Source organism: Lathyrus oleraceus, chromosome 6, assembly GCF_024323335.1.
Source record: "Lathyrus oleraceus cultivar Zhongwan6 chromosome 6, CAAS_Psat_ZW6_1.0, whole genome shotgun sequence".
NCBI lineage: Eukaryota > Viridiplantae > Streptophyta > Magnoliopsida > Fabales > Fabaceae > Lathyrus > Lathyrus oleraceus.
In genome coordinates, this window is record NC_066584.1 from 95,659,992 (window position 1) to 95,680,545 (window position 20,554).

The 20,554-nt window shown below is 33.9% G+C and overlaps 1 protein-coding gene across 1 annotated transcript; it reads left to right on the forward strand.

Annotated features, from left to right (window-relative positions):
* The first annotated feature begins 4,638 nt into the window (after positions 1–4,638).
* On the forward strand, positions 4,639–5,053 carry LOC127091432 (uncharacterized). The gene has a single exon (XM_051030070.1). It carries the CDS (start codon positions 4,643–4,645, stop codon positions 4,985–4,987), a length of 345 nt encoding a protein of 114 aa, XP_050886027.1. The 5' UTR covers positions 4,639–4,642; the 3' UTR covers positions 4,988–5,053.
* Positions 5,054–20,554: the final 15,501 nt, after the last annotated feature.

The window sequence follows — 20,554 nt, forward strand, 5'->3', positions numbered from 1 at the left end:
TTAAAACCTTATGTACCCCTCTTAGGTTACACTCTTTATTTACAAATGAAAGCAATTGTAACATTGCTTACTGAAGAGCAACTAAACAAAAAAAAAACAATTTAAACCTACACATAGGTTATATGCAAATTCTAATATTCTAAATTAAAATATGTTAAATTATATCACTCGGGAAAAACCTATATGTTCTTACGATATCTACAATTAGTTTGCAATGAAAAGAAAAAAAAAACATATGAGAGTTTTAGAGAGAGAGAAACTCTCCCCTCTCTCTAAAATTCGGATTCTTCTTATATGGTGAGCGTTGCCTCCCTTTTTATAGGGGCCTCTCTTTCGTTATTAGAGTTCTTCTCTGTTAATATAGAGGTTGTCCTCTCCTCAATGAAGGTTTCTCTTCCATAGTAGATTGTCCTCTCCCCGATAGATTAATAATACTCAATTAATTTCTAAATTCTAAAAAAAAAAATTATGTCTAAATTTTAATTGGCTTAATTATTAGTGTTGTTTTTAAAATCTAGATGAGAAATGTCTAAACAATTTCTTTCATTATCTTTGTACTCTCTTTTATCAAATGTATGATGTTGTTTAGTGTAAAAGAAAAAGTTAGTTTGCTATGTTATCTTTCAATAAAGTATCTTCTAATTTTGCTTAAAGACGCGTTTCAAATCTCTGAATTTTAAGTAATAATATTAGTACTATTTGTTGAATTTAACTTCACTTAAATATGCTACCTACTACAGTTGATAAAATTAATACAAGTCATTCAAATTTAATATTAAAATCAACCAATTTAATAATATATATTTTTTAAAGAATCATACACAACATAAATATAACAATTAATATGAAGTGGAGGTGGCCATGTTCATTACATAGATGCAATGGATCACATCAGTGATAGTTGACTCTAGGTCCATTCTACTCCAATAGATTATTATCACCCATTTTAGCAAATCGATGCCTTGGAATGTGGTTACATATCGAGAAATCAATGCCTTCCCATGTGGTCCTGAAATAGAAACTGATTCTTCCACAAGACCTGCCTACATTTCGACCATATAGGAGTACCATGCAATCACATGGTCAGATTAACTTCCCATTTCATTCGTACCCATAACTCCACCAAAATATTCAACTACTCCATACTATAAAAATCATATTATAATTGCACTCAATTAAATCAAAAAAATTCTTAAATATTAATATGATTTTATTCAATAAACTTAAGCTTGAACCAATCTATTTTACTTATTACTCTCCGGTGTACTATAATTTATTTTTTATATTCGATGTATTTATTATTAAATTAAATATATTAATTATTTAATATATTTAAAAATTAATTTTTTTATAAATAAGATTAAAGGGAGTATTATAGATTCTAAACTTCAATATCATAAAATTATATATATATATATATATATATATATATATATATATATATATAAATATATATATATATATATATATATATATATATATATATATAAAATATATATATATATATATATATATATATATATATATATATATATATATATATATATATATATAGATATAGATATAGGACCGTCCCAAATAATTCGGAGGCCCTGTTCTATTTTGAAATTAGACATTTAATAGATGAAAAAACAATAAATTAAAAAAACTATATTTTATTTAAATTGTAAATAAAATTAAATATATAGAGAAAAGATGATATAAAAATAGTGTGTTAAAATTTAACTCATCGAAATTTAGTTTTTCATATTTCTTCCCTCTAACAATCATCGAACTTTAGTTTTTCACATTTCTCTACTCTTGTAATCCTTGATTTATTGAAAAGTTTATATCATTTAATGAAGACCTTTGAACAATTTTGACAATGTTAATAACAAAATCATGGATGCATCATTTCTGCAATCAAAACCGTGTCAACATCAAGAATGGCACAAAAACTACCAACATGACAAGCTTCCTCGTTTCTAAATATTCCTTCACAAGTAATTGAAGGAAGATCACCCCTAGCTAAACCATCTTTATTACACTTAATCCACTCCATATGAGAAGGAATCCAAAACACTTCTTTGGTCACTAAAGACTTGTTAAGATGAATCAAAATGTCAAAATTCTTTAATAGCGATGGAAAAATTTATCGTTTTACGGGTGAGGTTGCCCACCAACTTAACTTGAGCAGAAATGATAGAGATGTATTGTCTCCGATGCATCTTCTTGTCTTCAAATCTAGACTAACTCTTGGTCTTCCAAACATGATAGAAGATGTTGATGATAAAAAATAAAAAAATCAAATTCATATTATAATATAAAATTGATATAGTAAAATAAAAATTTAAATTAGTGAACAAATTTATAAAAAAGTTAGGGTAAAATAAGTTAAAAAATATTTTAAGTCTACTAACTTAATTTACTATCTATTTAATAATAATTTAAATAAAATAATAATAATAAATAAACTAAAACTTTAAAAAATTATTACAAAATAAAATTAAACTATACAACTTAAAAAAATTATATATATATATATATATATATATATATATATATATATATATATATATATATATATATATATATATATATATATATATATATATATATATATATATATATATATATATATATATATATATCAAAATTTAGAAAACGAGAATTGAACCCCCAAGATGCCACAGTAAAATTGTTCTTTCCACCTACATTAATTTATAATTATTGAAATCATATTGATATAATATTTGATTTTATATTTAATTAAGTTCATCTAAGTTGGAGGTCCTGTGCGGCGGCACTTCTCGCACACCCACAGGATTGAATATATATATATATATATATATATATATATATATATATATATATATATATATATATATATATATATATATATATATATATATATATATATATATATATATATATATATATATATATATATATATATATATTGAATAGAAGTGTTTAATGTTTAACCTAACAACCAAAGTGAATTGAATATGTTGCTTTTGTTTGAGATTGTAGGACATTTATCTTTTTCTTAATATATTGTTGAATTTATATGGTTACGCAGGGTCATGATTACAAAATTCGAAACTAATTGAATGAGTATGATAGAACTTGTCTCAAGTTTAACCCAAAAAAATCAATTTAATTAAGGATTAAGAGGGTGCGGAGAAAGTCCAAATTATAACTTACCTATTCAAAATTTTTAAGAAAAAATAAAATACAAAAATAGAAAAAAGGATGTAAAATTATTATTTCTTTCTAACATAAATTTTAAAATTATTTTAATATTTAACAATTTATTTATTTTTTATAGAACAACATTATAAAACTATTTTACACCGTTAGTTAAGGATATTCATAAACAGTTAATTTTCATAATCAATATATAATTATATATGAATACAATCTATGTGTTTTAAGAGTTATTAAAATTAATTTTCATAATTGATATTTATTTTGTTAAATTTATTATGAATCAATTATTAATCAATTATATAAATATCTGATTTAGAATTAATTTTGATTTAAATTTTAAAAAACTAAATTCTGTAAATGAATTTTTTTATTTTCAGTTTTTTTTTCTTTTAAAAAAATATTATTTTTCAAAAGAAATGCATTTTTTATTTACGGACAAAATATTTTTTAAAATATCATTATTTTTTTATTTTCTAAATTTGTTTTTTCAAAAATAATAAAAAATCATAAATTTTCAAAAATATATTTCTAGAAAAAAAAATTTTTTTTTAGGAAATATGTTTTTTCAAAAAAATATCTGATTTTCTTTTTAAGATAGAGCAATACAAGACCACAACAATATGAATGACAATGAGCAGGGTTCAGATAAGATATTATAGTATTTGTTTTCATGCTCACGGTTGTAAAAATCCTGGTACCTGAGCCATGAGTATTAATATTTACACATGTACTCGTATTCTATAGGTATGTAAGTGTTTGTATTGTACCCGTTATCCGTATTTCTAATAAAATTAAATATATGAAATATAAAATATTATATTATTTTAATTTTAAATCTTTAATAATATTAAAAACAATTGAAAATTAAAATAAAATTAATGTTGAATTATGAAATAAATGATCAATTATATTAATTATATTAAATATGTAGTAGTTTAAAATTGATAAATATTTATTTTTATATGATAATATAAATTAAAATATATATTATATGGATACTGAATATGAGAGATACTAAGATATACATATTCGCATTCATCGTTTATTTAAATTGGGAATTTTCTGAGTTTTTTTTTTTTTTTAAAATAAGAGAGGGATCAAATAGTCATTCCTAAAACTAAATTGATAATGTAAAAACTGCCATTGCTCAGCATCTTGTGCAGTTGCCATAACTAGTTGCTCACACCTTACTCTCAATAGAGTTGCCATAACTGATATTGATTATTAATTATTTCATTTACTTTTTTATTTTATAAATGAAAAAGACTAAGCTTACTAACTCCTTTACTTATCCTAATTAATTAACCGATCAACAACCAAAATCTAATCCAAAACATTAGGTTATAGGGTTGTTCAACTAATCTCATTCTTGAGCCTCTAATCTCTATATAGACAAAGACATTAATTCATCCTCAAAACAAAACCTACGACCATCTCTAAACACATCACAATGTCTTTATGGCTCTCTGATTTCATTCGTTTGCACTTCCACTTCACGTCACAATGGTCTCTACTAATATATGCTGTCACTTGGGTTACGGCACTGACATTGACAGTAGCAGTGGCCTCATTTTCCTCAGAGGTAGCTTTTGTCTTCGCCATTTCACCCTCTAACAAGTGCCAAGGTAATGAAATTAGAGTTCCCTTGGATGTTCCAGGAGACACACTATGTATCCCTGGTCACCTCTTTGTCAAGTCTAAAATTGATCTCATTGTTCCACCCGTCTTTGCAGCACTTATTGTAGCTTCATCAGCTTGCGTCGTTCGAGCTGTGGGTTTGTGGGAGAATGGATGATTAAGACTTTTGTTTCATCTTATTTGTTATATTTAAAATACATTTATGTTCATGAAAGATTTAAAAGCAAACCATTCTATTTTCTTATATAGATCCAAAGTGTTATTAGATATAATTGACTTTTTTATTGGTAAAATGATAAATGTTATCAAATTAATAAGAATCAATATAATAGAAGAGTAGAGCAAATAAGAGAAAGAGAAGAAGCTAGTTTATTATATTTTTTCATTTTGAGTTAGTGATTCAAATACAATATGAGCATATTTATAGAGCATATATAATAAATAAAAAAATCAATATGAAGTTTCCTAATCGAGGGAAATCCATAATCATGATAATCATGTCATACTCTTCGATGGATTTCCATAAAAAATGTGTCTCGTTGAAACTATATTAGAAAAAAACTAATGAAAAAAATTCTAGTGAAGAAAAAAGAGTACAATATTTTTTGTGAGAGAATTACCTCATACTAATCAATACAAATTATTACAAATAAGAAAGGAAATTATAAGGAGAAAATCGCTCATTATTCATAACAGTGTCCCTTGGATATTTGTTTAGGAAATTCTAAGGAAATTATAAGGAAATTATAAGGAAATTCTACTGAAAAAAAAAGAGTATAATATTCTTTTAAGATAAATTCATTTCTCCCTTTTAGTTGAACGAGCATTTTTTCGATGATGAAGACTAATCTTCCGCACTAGTTGGTTAAAAGTTCTATTTGAGAGTAACTTTGAGAAAAAGTCTAGAAAATTATCACTTGAAAGAATTTGTTGGATGTTGATATTACCGCTCTTTTGAAGATCATGAGTGAAAAGAAAATTTGGAGACATGTCTTTTGTTTGATCTCCTTTAATGTAACAATCTTTCAATTGAGTAATGCATGTAGTATTATCTTCGTATATGTATGTTGTATTTGTTTTTTTGAAAGACAAATCATGAATTTGTTGTATGAGTTGAATTAGGGATCTCAACCAAATGTATTATCTACTTTCCTCATGTAATGCTAAGATTTTTGTAAGATAAGATGAAGTTGTTGTCATGGTTCGTTGCACAAATCTCTATGAAATAGTTGTACCACCATAGATAAACAAAATATCATGTTTGTGATATATCATTATGAGGATCTGACAAGTAACTTGCATCTACATAACTTGTTAATTCTAATTTGGATACTTTTGAATAAAACTAACCCATGTTAATTTGGATACTTTTGAATAATACTAATTCATGTTCATTGTTCCTCTATGATAATGAAGAATATGTTTTACTTCGTTCCAATATCTTCGTGTAGGTGAAGAATTATATTTTTCTAATAGAGTTATAGAAATTAACATATCATGGTGTGTATAATTAACAAGATATATCAGTGCTTGACTTATACTAGAATATGGCATTTCAAGACCAATTAGTTTTTAATCCTCTTCTCGAGGTCTAAAAAATCGTCTGCACATCCCATAATTTAACATCATAGAGATGGACAACATACGTGATTTGTCCATATAATAATATTTTAACATTTCTGCTATATACGAGATTTTCCCATAAATAAGTGTTTTAACACTTTTTCTATATAGGAGATTAGTGTAAATAGGTGTTGTAACATCTAAAAACATCATCCAAACTTATTTTTAGTACTAGATTTCCTTGTTTTAGAGCATAAAAATTCCACATTTGAGCTTTTATGCAACTTTATTATTTTTTTCACTTTTGGAGTTAATTTGTTGCTATTGTAATTTACATTCTACATTGCTATATTATTTTTGCTGCTGCTGTATTGGAACAAAGTCTTTCTTTGGAGCATTTATTTATTCCAGATTCATCTTTTATTTAATTTTAAGATTATTTTCTGTTATGTTTCCTTTAAATGCATCCTATTTAATTGCTTATTTCATCATGCTTGAGTAGATTAATTTAGGATCCGAAACAGATTATTTTCTATTATGTTTCCTTTAAATGCATCCTATTTAATTACTTATTTCCCCATGCTTGAGTTGATTAATTTAGGGTTCGAAATATGAGGACGGTTGATCATTAATACTTGTATGAAATGCTAAATTAATTAATCTTAATGAGAATAAAACATTTATGTTTAAACTATTTTGTAATTTATGTTTAAATTATTTAAATCTTTAATTTCAAGATAGTGAAAACATCTTGAAATTAATTGAGGATTTATTTAGTTTTTAAAATAATTATGAATATATTAATTTCACTGCGAAATCTAGTTTTTAACGTATCTATGAATGAGATGACACGCCGACGAAAATGGGCGTCATCACTAGTTGAGTAATTTCTACAACCGAATTTTATTCTCATTATGATAAATTGCTGAATTTTGTATGAGTATAGTTGGTAGACAAAAATCTTTGTTTCCGTCCCTCATTCGTTAGTTGATAAATTTGATACCCTTTACTGCATTTTTATTTTCCGTGCACAAACTCCAAATATTTAAGTAGCCTTAGCTAAACATAGGAACGATAGATAGCAGTAATTGTAATTGGTCTATATGGATTCTAAAATATTTTATACTACATTAATACAATTGTATACTTGTGGGCTATCAAGATTTTGGCACGTTGTCGGAGACCAAATTTTTTAATATCGTGATTTTGTTGTTTCGCAGTATAGACTAAGGTAAATTTTTTGTTTTATTAAATTTTTTCCACTTTCGATTGTATGCAAAGAACCCAAAGCACCGGGAATCTAGCCCAACCAATTGACGAAATCGAGCGCTAACTACGTGTTAGACCTTGATTACAACAAATCCAACGAGAAATGGTGGAAAACGACAACCGCCCACTTTAGGATTTTGTTATGTCTCTGGTGAGGATCCCAATTCAAGCATTTCTCGCCCTCTGATTGCAAGGAATAATTTTTAACTTAAACCCTATTTGTTGCACATAGAGCAACACAACCAATTCTCCGGAAACCCGACGGAGGATCTGAAGCCATCCATCTGTGTTTATTCTCGTTCTCCCTTTATGTCTTCATGCAATTCTTTCATACACTCAAGAACAATGGCGTCGGTCCCGAATCCATTTGTCTGTGTTTATTCCTATTGTCCCTTAGGGACGAAGCCAGAGCATGGCTACAATACATACCGTCTAATTCCATTACGACATGGAATTAACTTAAGAAAGCGTTCCTCTCTAGATATTTTCTGTCGATCAAAACAATGCATCTTAAGAACCAGATTACCTGCTTTAGGAAGACTGATGATGAATCTCTCTTTGAAGTGTATGAGCGATATAAAGAGTTAATGAGAGCTTGTATCCATCACATATTAGATAAGTGTCTTATAATTCACACTTTTTGCAATGGTCTACTTTATAACACGAGAACAACCATTGATGTCGCTGCAGAAGAGGCTCTCATGAATAAGTAATTCAATGACACCTATATGATAATCGAAAGCATAGCTCAAAACCATTATCAGTGGGGAGTGAATGGACTTCCATTGATAAAACACAACTGAGAGGAGGGATGTGCAAATTTAGTAACTTCGATCATATGAACGTTAAAGTTGATGCCATGTACCAAAAGTTAGACAACCAGATCATCACTCTCGCTGCTACCATATCCGCCATGACCGCCAAATGCGAAATATGTGGAGTCCTTACACATCACTGTTGCGTGTCAATTGTTAGTTGAACCCATTCCAAACTAGATAAATTATGCCCAACAAAGGAACCCATAACCCAACACATATAATCCTGGATGGAGAAATCATCAAATTTCTCCTATAAGAATAATAATCCTACATTTGCACCCAATCCAAAATCTGTAGTTCCACCCGATTTTCAAAGCCGAAAAGGAGCTCATGTTGCTCCCGTTGCTCTTAAAAAAGTTAAACACTGGTGATGGAGAACTTAATTATGACCTTGTGTAACACCCCGATTTAAAATAAGAGAATTATTTAATTAAGTTAATATTATGTTATTAATTTAATTAAATAAAGTTGAGATTTTGGGAATTATTATTATTATTATTATAGATGTTATTTATTTATTTTAATAATAATTAAATAAATAAAATAAATGGAATATGAAGAGTGGAAGGGTAAAGGTGGAATTGGATATAAGAGGCCAAAAGGAGAACTCAGTTGGTTTTCACGTGTTTTGCTTCAGAGTCAGAAAAAGAGAAAGAACTGCAGAAGAGAAAGGGAAGGAAGAGGAAAAGGCCAAAGAGTGCTCAGAGTTTCCTTCAATCCAAAGAGGTAAGGGGTCTGAATCTTATTAAACGTTAATATGCGAGCAATTTCGCGATATCTGTTGGATCGTTGATAGATTTTGGGAATTTTAGGGATATTGGGAAAGTTGGGGTTTTTGAGGGAAATTGTCCGATCTGTGAGTTTTGTGACGTTATATGTATTGTAATCGAAGTATGTTGTGTATATATAACTGTTGAATGTTGATTTTGGATTGTTAGCAGTGTGGTGTGAGTTATAGCGAGCAAAGAGGCAAAGCTGCGCTGGTTTTCGTAGCAGGGGAGTTCTGTTCGCGCGCGTTCGCGGCGCGAAGCTCAGCTCGCGGCGCGAACTGAGCAGGATTCAGAGGAGTTCTGTAATTCACTGTTCGCGACGCGATCCTTCGTTCGCGGCGCGAACTGAAGCGAAATTGATTATTCGCGACGCGAACCTATGTTGGCGGCGCGAACTGATAAATCCAGAATCTGATGTTAATGAGTTTGGAGTACGTTGAGGTGCGAGGCTCTTAGTAGGTCGCTGTAATTGTGTTATAACCATTAATAGTGATTATATGATGGTGTATGAGGTGTTTATGATGATTACATATTGAATGTACATGTTTAATAATAAATGTGTTATGTAATGATGTGAAATCGATGAAATGTTGTTGTTGTTTTGTTGAGTTGTATATCATGTTATTAATGATGATGATAACATGACTATATGATGTTGTTGTTGCTATGATGATGATTATGCATGTTTGATGTGCATGCATTCATGAAAGGCCGATGCCTAGTGATGAACGGACTGAGTTCCAATGATGTTGTTGACTCCGGGCTTGTTGAGAGGCTTGGTTCCTTACGGGGAACTCGGATTCTATGGTGATGAATCTGGGAGTGGTGATCCTGTAGTGGTCACAAAATGGGTATACCGAGTCGTGTTGAGTCATGCATGGGTGTGTGCATTGCAATTGATGTGTTGTTTTGTTGATGTTCATGAGTTTGTTGATTATAATGATGATTATGATGAACTGTGTTGACATGTGTGCAATATAATTATATTATATTCTGTCGTTATATTATTGTTTAATAATGTAATTCTCACCCCTTCTGCATGTGTTTATGTTCATCCATGATGAACAATGTGCAGATAAAGAGGAGTAGCTGGTATCGAGGTTGAAGAATAAGTGTAGAGTTATTCTACAGAGTCGAGTCAAATGCTCTGGTCATGTGACACCGGGGTTATGGGATTCGATAGATATTATGTTATTATTTCCGTTGTTCATGATGGTTAACATGTTGAGACCTTTTGTTGAGATAATTGTTGAAACATTTTATGAATTGTTAACTGATGAATTATAATAATTGTGTGTTGTCCGCTGCGAAGTTTTATTAAAATGAAAAATAAATTTTATATTGTGATATGATAATTGTTATGTGTTATGAAATGTAAACTCTTCTACATGTGGTACTCTGATAATTAATTTAAATATGTCGTTTGGGTAGAAGGGTGTTACATTAGTGGTATCAGAGCATTGTCAGTCCAGTCGAGTCGTAATGTGATGTTTTCCCTGTTGGTCGATTAGTGTAAATGACACTGTCGATATTTAACAGTTGTAGTTGTGTTATGCAGAGTATGGCTGGAGAGAATGACCGTGCGATTGCTGAGGCTTTGACTGCTATGGCGCAGGCTATGCAGGCGCAGCAGAATCCACCGGTCGACGAGTTTAGGAATTTGGGAAGGTTTCTAAAGAATAACCCTCCTACATTCAAGGGACGCTATGATCCAGATGGTGCTCAGATTTGGCTGAAGGAAATTGAGAAGATTTTCCGAGTGATGACGTGTACTGAAGCACAGAAGGTGCAGTTTGGTACGCATATGTTATCTGAAGAGGCTGAAAACTGGTGGGATAACACTCGCCAGAGAATTGAAGTACCAGGTACGGAGATGACCTGGGTAAGGTTCAAGACGGCCTTTCTGGAGAAATATTTTCCTGCTGATGTGCGATGTAAGAAGGAGATGGAATTTCTAGGACTGAAGCAGGGTAACATGTCTGTTGCTGATTACGCTTCGAAGTTTGAGGAGCTGGTGCAGTATTGTCCTCATTATAATAATGCTGATGCTGAGGAATCCAAGTGTGTCAAGTTTGAGAACGGGTTGCGTCCCGAGATCAAACAAGGCATTGGTTACCAGGAGATTCGTAGGTTTCCTACACTGGTTAATAAGTGCAGGATATTTGATGAAGATAGCAAGGCGAGGACAGCTCATTACAAGAGTCTTAGTGAGAAGAAGAATAAGGATCGTGGTAGTCCTTATGCATCTCCGAATGGTAAAGGTAAGCAGAAAGTGGTAGATGAGAAGAAGCCAAGTGGGGGAGGATCTCCCATAGCTGGTAAGTGTTTCAAGTGTGGCGAGCCAGGCCACCGTGCTGATGGCTGTACCAAGAAAGTGCTGAGATGTTTCCGATGCGGTCAGACTGGTCATAGAGTTACTGAATGTAAGGATGCTGGTCCGACATGTTTTAATTGTGGCGAGAAAGGCCATATCAGTTCGCAGTGCTCGAAACCGAAGAAGGCGGCTACTGCAGCTCATACTACTGGTAGAGTGTTTGCTCTGAGTGGGGCTGAAGCTCCTAAAGAAGATAATCTGATTAAAGGTACTTGCTTGATTAATAATGTTGAATTGCTTGCTATTGTTGACACTGGTGCTACTCATTCGTTTATTTCGTATGAGTGTGCGACCAGGATTGGTGTGATTATGTCGTCCCTAGGCGGAAGTATGGTGATAGATACTCCTGCTAATGGTTCTGTGAAGACTTCTGTTGTCTGTCGAGGTTGTCATTTGACGATCTTTGAGAGAGAGTTCGTGGTTGATTTGGTGTGCTTACCCTTGCACCAAATTGATATTATTTTGGGAATGAATTGGCTAGAATTCTATGGCGTGTTTATCAACTGCTATAGGAAGACGGTGCGGTTTTCTGAAGTTAGTGAGAATGATGAAGCAAGATTTCTATCTGCTAGACAGGTAGGGGATTTTGTGAAAGATGAAGCTCAGATATTCGCTTTATTTGCGTCTCTGCAATCGGATAGGAGAGTGGTGAGTGTAGATTTGCCTGTTGTCTGTGAATTTCAGGATGTGTTTCCGGAGGATGTAAGTGAATTACCTCCAGAACGTGAAGTCGAATTTGCCATTGACTTAGTACCAGGTACGAGTCCAGTGTCGATGTCTCCTTATAGAATGTCGGCAACTGAATTGGTTGAATTGAAGAAGCAACTTGAAGAATTGCTTGAGAAGAAGTTTGTGCGTCCAAGTGTTTCTCCTTGGGGTGCACCAGTATTGTTAGTGAAGAAGAAAGAAGGTACGATGAGGTTGTGTGTCGATTATCGGCAGTTGAATAAGGTGACTATCAAGAATCGGTATCCATTGCCGAGGATTGATGATTTGATGGACCAGTTGGTTGGAGCTCATGTCTTCAGTAAGATTGATTTGCGGTCGGGTTATCATCAGATCCGAGTGAAGTCAGGGGATATTGCGAAGACTGCTTTCCGTACGAGGTATGGTCATTATGAATACACTGTGATGCCGTTCGGTGTGTCTAATGCTCCAGGTGTGTTTATGGAATATATGAATCGTATATTTCATCCGTACCTTGATAATTTTGTTGTGGTGTTCATAGATGATATATTGATATATTCTAAGACGGAAGAAGAGCATGCAGGACATCTGAGAATTGTTTTGCAGGTGTTAAGGGAAAAGAAATTATATGCAAAGTTATCTAAATGTGAGTTCTGGTTGAAGGAAGTGAGTTTCCTTGGCCATGTGATTTCGAGTGGTGGGATTTCTGTTGATCCTGCTAAAGTTGATGCCGTATTACAGTGGGAGACTCCGAAGTCTGCTACTGAGATACGCAGTTTTCTGGGGTTAGCTGGTTATTATCGCAGATTTATTGAGGGCTTCTCTAAGTTGGCATTGCCGTTGACGCAGTTGACTAAGAAGGGTCAGGTGTATGTGTGGGATGCAGCTTGCGAAGCGAGTTTTGTTGAGTTGAAGAAGCGGTTGACCAGTGCTCCAGTGTTGATCTTGCCTAAACCTGGTGAGTCCTTCGTTGTTTATTGTGATGCTTCTTTGATGGGTCTTGGTGGTGTTTTGATGCAGGATGGTAAAGTTGTGGCTTATGCTTCTAGACAGTTGAAAGTTCATGAGAGGAATTATCCTACGCATGATCTAGAACTTGCAGCTGTGGTATTTGTGTTGAAAATGTGGAGACATTATCTGTATGGTACCAGATTCGAAGTGTTCAGTGATCACAAGAGTCTGAAGTATCTGTTTGATCAAAAAGAGTTAAATATGAGGCAGAGAAGGTGGTTAGAATTACTGAAGGATTTTGACTTCGAATTGAGTTATCATCCCGGTAAGGCTAATGTCGTTGCAGATGCGCTGAGTAGAAAGTCTCTACATATGTCTATGATGATGGTTCGGGAGCTTGAGTTGATTGAACAGTTTCGTGATATGAGTTTGGGTTGTGAAGTTTCCGCTGATAGAGTAAAGTTGGGTATGCTGAAGTTGACTAGTGAAATTCTGGAAGATATTCGGAATGGTCAGCAAGTTGATGTCGCTCTAGTTGATCATATTACTATGGTTAACCAGGGTAATGGTGGTAATTTTGAGATTGATGGGAATGGCATCCTGCGATTTAAAGGTAGAGTTTGTGTTCCTGAGGTGTCTGAATTGAAAAAGAGTATTCTTGAAGAGGGCCATAGGAGTGGATTGAGTATCCATCCAGGTGCAACTAAAATGTATCAAGATTTGAAGAAATTGTTTTGGTGGGCTGGTATGAAAAGAGATGTTGCTAAGTTTGTGTATGCCTGTTTGACTTGTCAGAAGTCAAAGATTGAACATCAGAAACCGACAGGTATGATGCAACCTTTGAAGATTCCTGAATGGAAGTGGGATAGCATTTCCATGGATTTTGTGACGGGATTGCCGAGGACGGTGAAAGGTAATGATTCTATTTGGGTGATTGTGGATCGATTGACTAAGTCGGCGCATTTCTTGCCGATGAAGATTAATCACTCTTTAGAGAAGTTGGCAGAGTTGTATATTGAGGAGATAGTGAGGCTGCATGGTATTCCATCCAGTATTGTGTCTGATAGAGATCCCAGATTTACTTCTAGATTTTGGGAAAGTTTGCAGAAAGCGTTGGGGACTAAGTTGAGATTGAGTTCAGCTTATCATCCTCAGACTGATGGTCAGACTGAAAGAACTATCCAATCCTTAGAGGATTTGTTGAGGGCTTGTGTGTTAGAGCAGAGTGGTTCTTGGGATAGTTATTTGCCGTTGGTGGAGTTTACTTATAATAACAGTTTTCATTCTAGTATCGGTATGGCTCCATATGAAGCATTGTATGGTAGGAGGTGTAGAACTCCATTGTGTTGGTACGAATCAGGTGAGAGTGTTGTACTCGGACCTGAGATTGTGCAGCAGACGACTGAAAAGGTTAAGATGATTCAGGAGAAGATGAAGATTTCTCAGAGTCGTCAGAAGAGTTATCATGATAAGAGGAGAAAGGCACTTGAATTCCAAGAGGGAGATCATGTGTTCTTGAGAGTTACTCCGACGACAGGTGTGGGTAGAGCTTTAAAGTCTAGAAAGCTTACTCCGAGGTTTGTGGGTCCGTATCAGATTTTGAAGAGGGTCGGGGAAGTGGCGTATCGGATAGCTTTACCGCCGTCGCTTTCTAATCTGCATGATGTGTTTCATGTATCTCAGTTGAGAAAATATATTGCGGATCCTTCGAATGTTGTTCAGTTGGATGATATCCAGGTGAGGGATAATTTGACCGTTGAGGTGTTGCCAATTCGGATAGATGACCGAGAAGAGAAGACCCTGAGAGGTAAGAAGATTGCTCTAGTGAAAGTTGTTTGGGGAGGTCCAGCTGGTGAGAGCTTGACTTGGGAGCGTGAAGATCAGATGAAGGAGTCGTATCCGGCTCTATTTACTTGAGGTATGTTTTCGAGGACGAAAACTTCTAAAGTGGGGGAGAGTTGTAACACCCCGATTTAAAATAAGAGAATTATTTAATTAAGTTAATATTATGTTATTAATTTAATTAAATAAAGTTGAGATTTTGGGAATTATTATTATTATTATTATAGATGTTATTTATTTATTTTAATAATAATTAAATAAATAAAATAAATGGAATATGAAGAGTGGAAGGGTAAAGGTGGAATTGGATATAAGAGGCCAAAAGGAGAACTCAGTTGGTTTTCACGTGTTTTGCTTCAGAGTCAGAAAAAGAGAAAGAACTGCAGAAGAGAAAGGGAAGGAAGAGGAAAAGGCCAAAGAGTGCTCAGAGTTTCCTTCAATCCAAAGAGGTAAGGGGTCTGAATCTTATTAAACGTTAATATGCGAGCAATTTCGCGATATCTGTTGGATCGTTGATAGATTTTGGGAATTTTAGGGATATTGGGAAAGTTGGGGTTTTTGAGGGAAATTGTCCGATCTGTGAGTTTTGTGACGTTATATGTATTGTAATCAAAGTATGTTGTGTATATATAACTGTTGAATGTTGATTTTGGATTGTTAGCAGTGTGGTGTGAGTTATAGCGAGCAAAGAGGCAAAGCTGCGCTGGTTTTCGTAGCAGGGGAGTTCTGTTCGCGCGCGTTCGCGGCGCGAAGCTCAGCTCGCGGCGCGAACTGAGCAGGATTCAGAGGAGTTCTGTAATTCACTGTTCGCGACGCGATCCTTCGTTCGCGGCGCGAACTGAAGCGAAATTGATTATTCGCGACGCGAACCTATGTTGGCGGCGCGAACTGATAAATCCAGAATCTGATGTTAATGAGTTTGGAGTACGTTGAGGTGCGAGGCTCTTAGTAGGTCGCTGTAATTGTGTTATAACCATTAATAGTGATTATATGATGGTGTATGAGGTGTTTATGATGATTACATATTGAATGTACATGTTTAATAATAAATGTGTTATGTAATGATGTGAAATCGATGAAATGTTGTTGTTGTTTTGTTGAGTTGTATATCATGTTATTAATGATGATGATAACATGACTATATGATGTTGTTGTTGCTATGATGATTATTATGCATGTTTGATGTGCATGCATTCATGAAAGGCCGATGCCTAGTGATGAACGGACTGAGTTCCAATGATGTTGTTGACTCCGGGCTTGTTGAGAGGCTTGGTTCCTTACGGGGAACTCGGATTCTATGGTGATGAATCTGGGAGTGGTGATCCTGTAGTGGTCACAAAATGGGTATACCGAGTCGTGTTGAGTCATGCATGGGTGTGTGCATTGCAATTGATGTGTTGTTTTGTTGATGTTCATGAGTTTGTTGATTATAATGATGATTATGATGAACTGTGTTGACATGTGTGCAATATAATTATATTATATTCTGTCGTTATATTATTGTTTAATAATGTAATTCTCACCCCTTCTGCATGTGTTTATGTTCATCCATGATGAACAATGTGCAGATAAAGAGGAGTAGCTGGTATCGAGGTTGAAGAATAAGTGTAGAGTTATTCTACAGAGTCGAGTCAAATGCTCTGGTCATGTGACACCGGGGTTATGGGATTCGATAGATATTATGTTATTATTTCCGTTGTTCATGATGGTTAACATGTTGAGACCTTTTGTTGAGATAATTGTTGAAACATTTTATGAATTGTTAACTGATGAATTATAATAATTGTGTGTTGTCCGCTGCGAAGTTTTATTAAAATGAAAAATAAATTTTATATTGTGATATGATAATTGTTATGTGTTATGAAATGTAAACTCTTCTACATGTGGTACTCTGATAATTAATTTAAATATGTCGTTTGGGTAGAAGGGTGTTACACCTTGAGCCGGAAAATGGATTTCTTGAATCAAAATATCCACACCAATGAGATAATAAAGCAATTAGGAAATAAGGTTAACGCTATGGTCACTCGCAACAAGATGTTGGAAACACATATTTCCCAAGTGGCCCAACAGTAAGCATCTACAGCTGCACCTGCTGGAATATTTCCATGACAACCCCAATCAAACCCGAAAGGATATTTCAATGTTATGACGTTGTGAAACGGAAAAGATCTAGAGGACCCTGCTGATAAGAGAAATGGAGTAAAGGATAGAAGAAGGACACTGCAAAGGAACATGTACTCACCGAGAAAGAGAATGAATAAACACCCGAGGAAAATGAGGTAGTTTAAGAGGGAAAAAAAGAACCATATCTGCCTCCTCCTCCTTACAAACCCCCGATTACGTTCCCTCAAAGATTCACGAAAGCAAAAATTGAGAAACTATTCAAAAAGTTCGTTGAACTCTTGAAAAAAGCTCCATATTAATATTCCTTTCACCGAAGCCATAACCCAGATGCCCTCGTACACAAAGTTCTTAAATGAGATTCTGATGAATACGAGGAAGATCGATGATGATAGTACTGTAGCACTCACTGAGGAGTGTAGCACTATTATCCAAAATAAGATGACACCGACTCTTGTATTGTTGACTTTCTATTGGGTTGTTTGAATTTTTTCTCGCTTTATTTGTTGCTTTTGTACCCTCCTTCTATTTTGACTACGGATTACTGGTTTTCCCTTAACTCTTTTGAGGAAAATAAGAGGAGAAGAGGAATTTATGTGTTTGCAATTTTTGTTTGGTTATATTATTTGGATGTCTTTTGCATTTTGGTTAATTTATCCTCTTTTTTTGCCTTATTAGATGATTGTTATGCTAGAAGTGCTCAATTTCTTGTTTTTCCTAAAAGTAGACAAAGGGGGATTTTGTTATTAGATATGGGTTGATTTATTTTTATCATAAAATATTAAGCAAGACGTAATGCAAATTGTTGATACCTCTTGCCTCCGTTATCTAGCAGTGCATTATTTTTGGATGGATTTTGTTTGATTCTGGATTTTGCGTGATCTTTTGGAAACAAATAAATATCTAGATCGTATGTTATTTTACTCAAGATTCTGCATTATTTGTTCAAGATTGGATATGCTATAAATTCGTTTGTGAAAATTTAATCGATATGTTATTCGAATTGACTCTATATAAAGAGAAAAAACATACATTCATCACATGGACTTACATTGAATGTGGTTTTCTTTTGGGAAGTTTATCATGTTTTATCGATGAAGACTTATAGACATTTTAGAGCGTGTTTGAGTGCAAATGAGAAGATCTCAAATTCATGGGATACCGAGTTGATAGTATAAATTTAAATTATGAATAGTTCAGATAAGACAGCATATACTACATATTATTAATGAATTTCCTTTTTACCGTTCTACTGTCCTCCGAACGTAAGTGACAATTGAAAAAAAATAAATTAGTAATTTCTTGTGTCTTTTATTTATTATTTTGTTTAATGGTTCATCTATTATTTCAAACAATCTTATCTCACACATTGATTCAGCATTGTGTGACATCTTGTCTCCAACTAATAAAAATTTCAGATTAAATTGAAATTTAAATGTAGAGTTTGTGCTTATGGCCGATGTAAACATTGTTGGATGATTAGAATAAGTCAAATGCAGTGTAATTGGCTTTTGAAGTGTTTTTAGAGAATAGCTTTTTTGAGAAGCTATTTTCGAAGGCTTCTTGTTTGCTGCAGAAATAGCAATTTCCTGAAGCCAAAACAAAAAAACAGTTTTGTTTTATTAGGCAGTTTTAGATGCTTTGTTTAGTTTGTTTGTTTAGTGGTTTGTACACTATAAATAGACCTCATTTGTAATATTTGTGGTTAATGCCTTCAGATAATGCCATTCAATGCTCTCATCTCAATTTTTCTTATTTCTCTATTTTCATCATCTTCCTCAATTAACCTTTCTACCACCAAAATAACAACTTCCACCATTGATTCACCTTGAACAAGTTTGATCTTGTTCTAACATCTGGCATCAGGAGCTTTGGTTCTGATCCTATTCTGCTGCAATCATGTCCGTTTCAAACGATAAAATACCCACCAACCTTTCAATTCTTGATTCGAAGAACTACCACAAATGGTGCAAGCAAATGAAAGTCTTGTTCGGTTATCAAGATGTGCTTGATGTGATTACCACCGGTGTTACTCCTCTTGTTGAAGAGGCTACTGCAGCCCAGCAAGCTACTCACAAAGAAGATAATAAGAAAGACTACAAAGCTCTCTTCTTCATACATTCTTGCGTGGATAGTGACAACTTTGAGAAAGTTGGCGATTGTGACTCGGCAAAGCAAGCTTGGGGGATTCTTGAGAAGGCTTATGCAGGGGAAGACAAAGCGAAGGTTGTGAGGTTACAAACTCACAAACGTCAATTCGAGTTACTTCAAATGGAAGAAAAGGAAACGGTCAACGATTATGTGACGCGTGTTACGCGTTTGGTGAATCAAATGAAGTCTTGTTGTGAAGCTGTTTCGGAGCAGAATGTTGTATCGAAAGTGTTGCGTTCTTTAACACCTAGATTCGATAACATTGTGGTTGTGATTGAAGAATCGAAGGACCTCAAGACTATGACCAAAGATGAGCTTCAAAGCTCATTGGAAGCTCATGAACAAAGGATGGATGAAAGAGGAAACAATAAGGCGAAGGCGGAAGTGGCTTTGCAAGCTCATTTAAATGAAAAGAACAAGAGATCGAAAGGGAAATGGTCTTCTAGAAGTAAGAAGAATTTCCATAATTTTGGTGGAAAAGATCCACAAAATTCAAAGGGGCTAAGGGTGAAGGAAGCTCCAAAGAGGGTAATTAAAGCGCCTACAAACCACTCGACAAAAGTTCCATGAAGTGTTATAATTGTCAAAGGTTTGGGCATTTTTCGAGAGAATGTCGCTCAAAACGCAAGGAAAATGATGCGGATGAGGCTAAGGTAGCTAGGCAAGAAACGGATGATGAAAATACGCTTCTTGTGGTGATTATGGAGGAGAATAATGGCATGGACAGCAGTAGAAAGTTGCTGGACAGTAACTACTGCAGTATCGGAAAAGTGCAGAAAACGCGTTCGGAGAAAAACGCATTGGTAACGGTTCGAGATGGAGTTAAAGGTAGTGATGAGTGGTACTTGGATTCTGGTTGTTCGACTCATATGACTGATAGAAAGGATTGGTTCGTGAAGATCAATCAAGCCACGCGAAGTAGAGTGAGATTCGCAGATAACACGACTTTAACGGCCGACGGTGTCGGTGATGTTTTGATCATGAGAAAGGATGATGGTCATTCCTTGATCAAAGATGTATTGTATATTCCTGGAATCAAATGTAATATTTTAAGTATTGGCCAATTGCTTGAAAGGAATTACACGATTCGCATGGAAAACAAGGTTTTGCGTGTTTTGGACCAAAACGGTGTTTTGATCTTTAAGGCTCCTATGGCTGCCAATAGAACTTTCAAG

Excerpts from the sequence above, each read along its gene's own strand:
- LOC127091432 (XM_051030070.1), top strand. The coding sequence starts at position 4,643 with ATGTCTTTATGGCTCTCTGATTTCATTCGTTTGCACTTCCACTTCACG.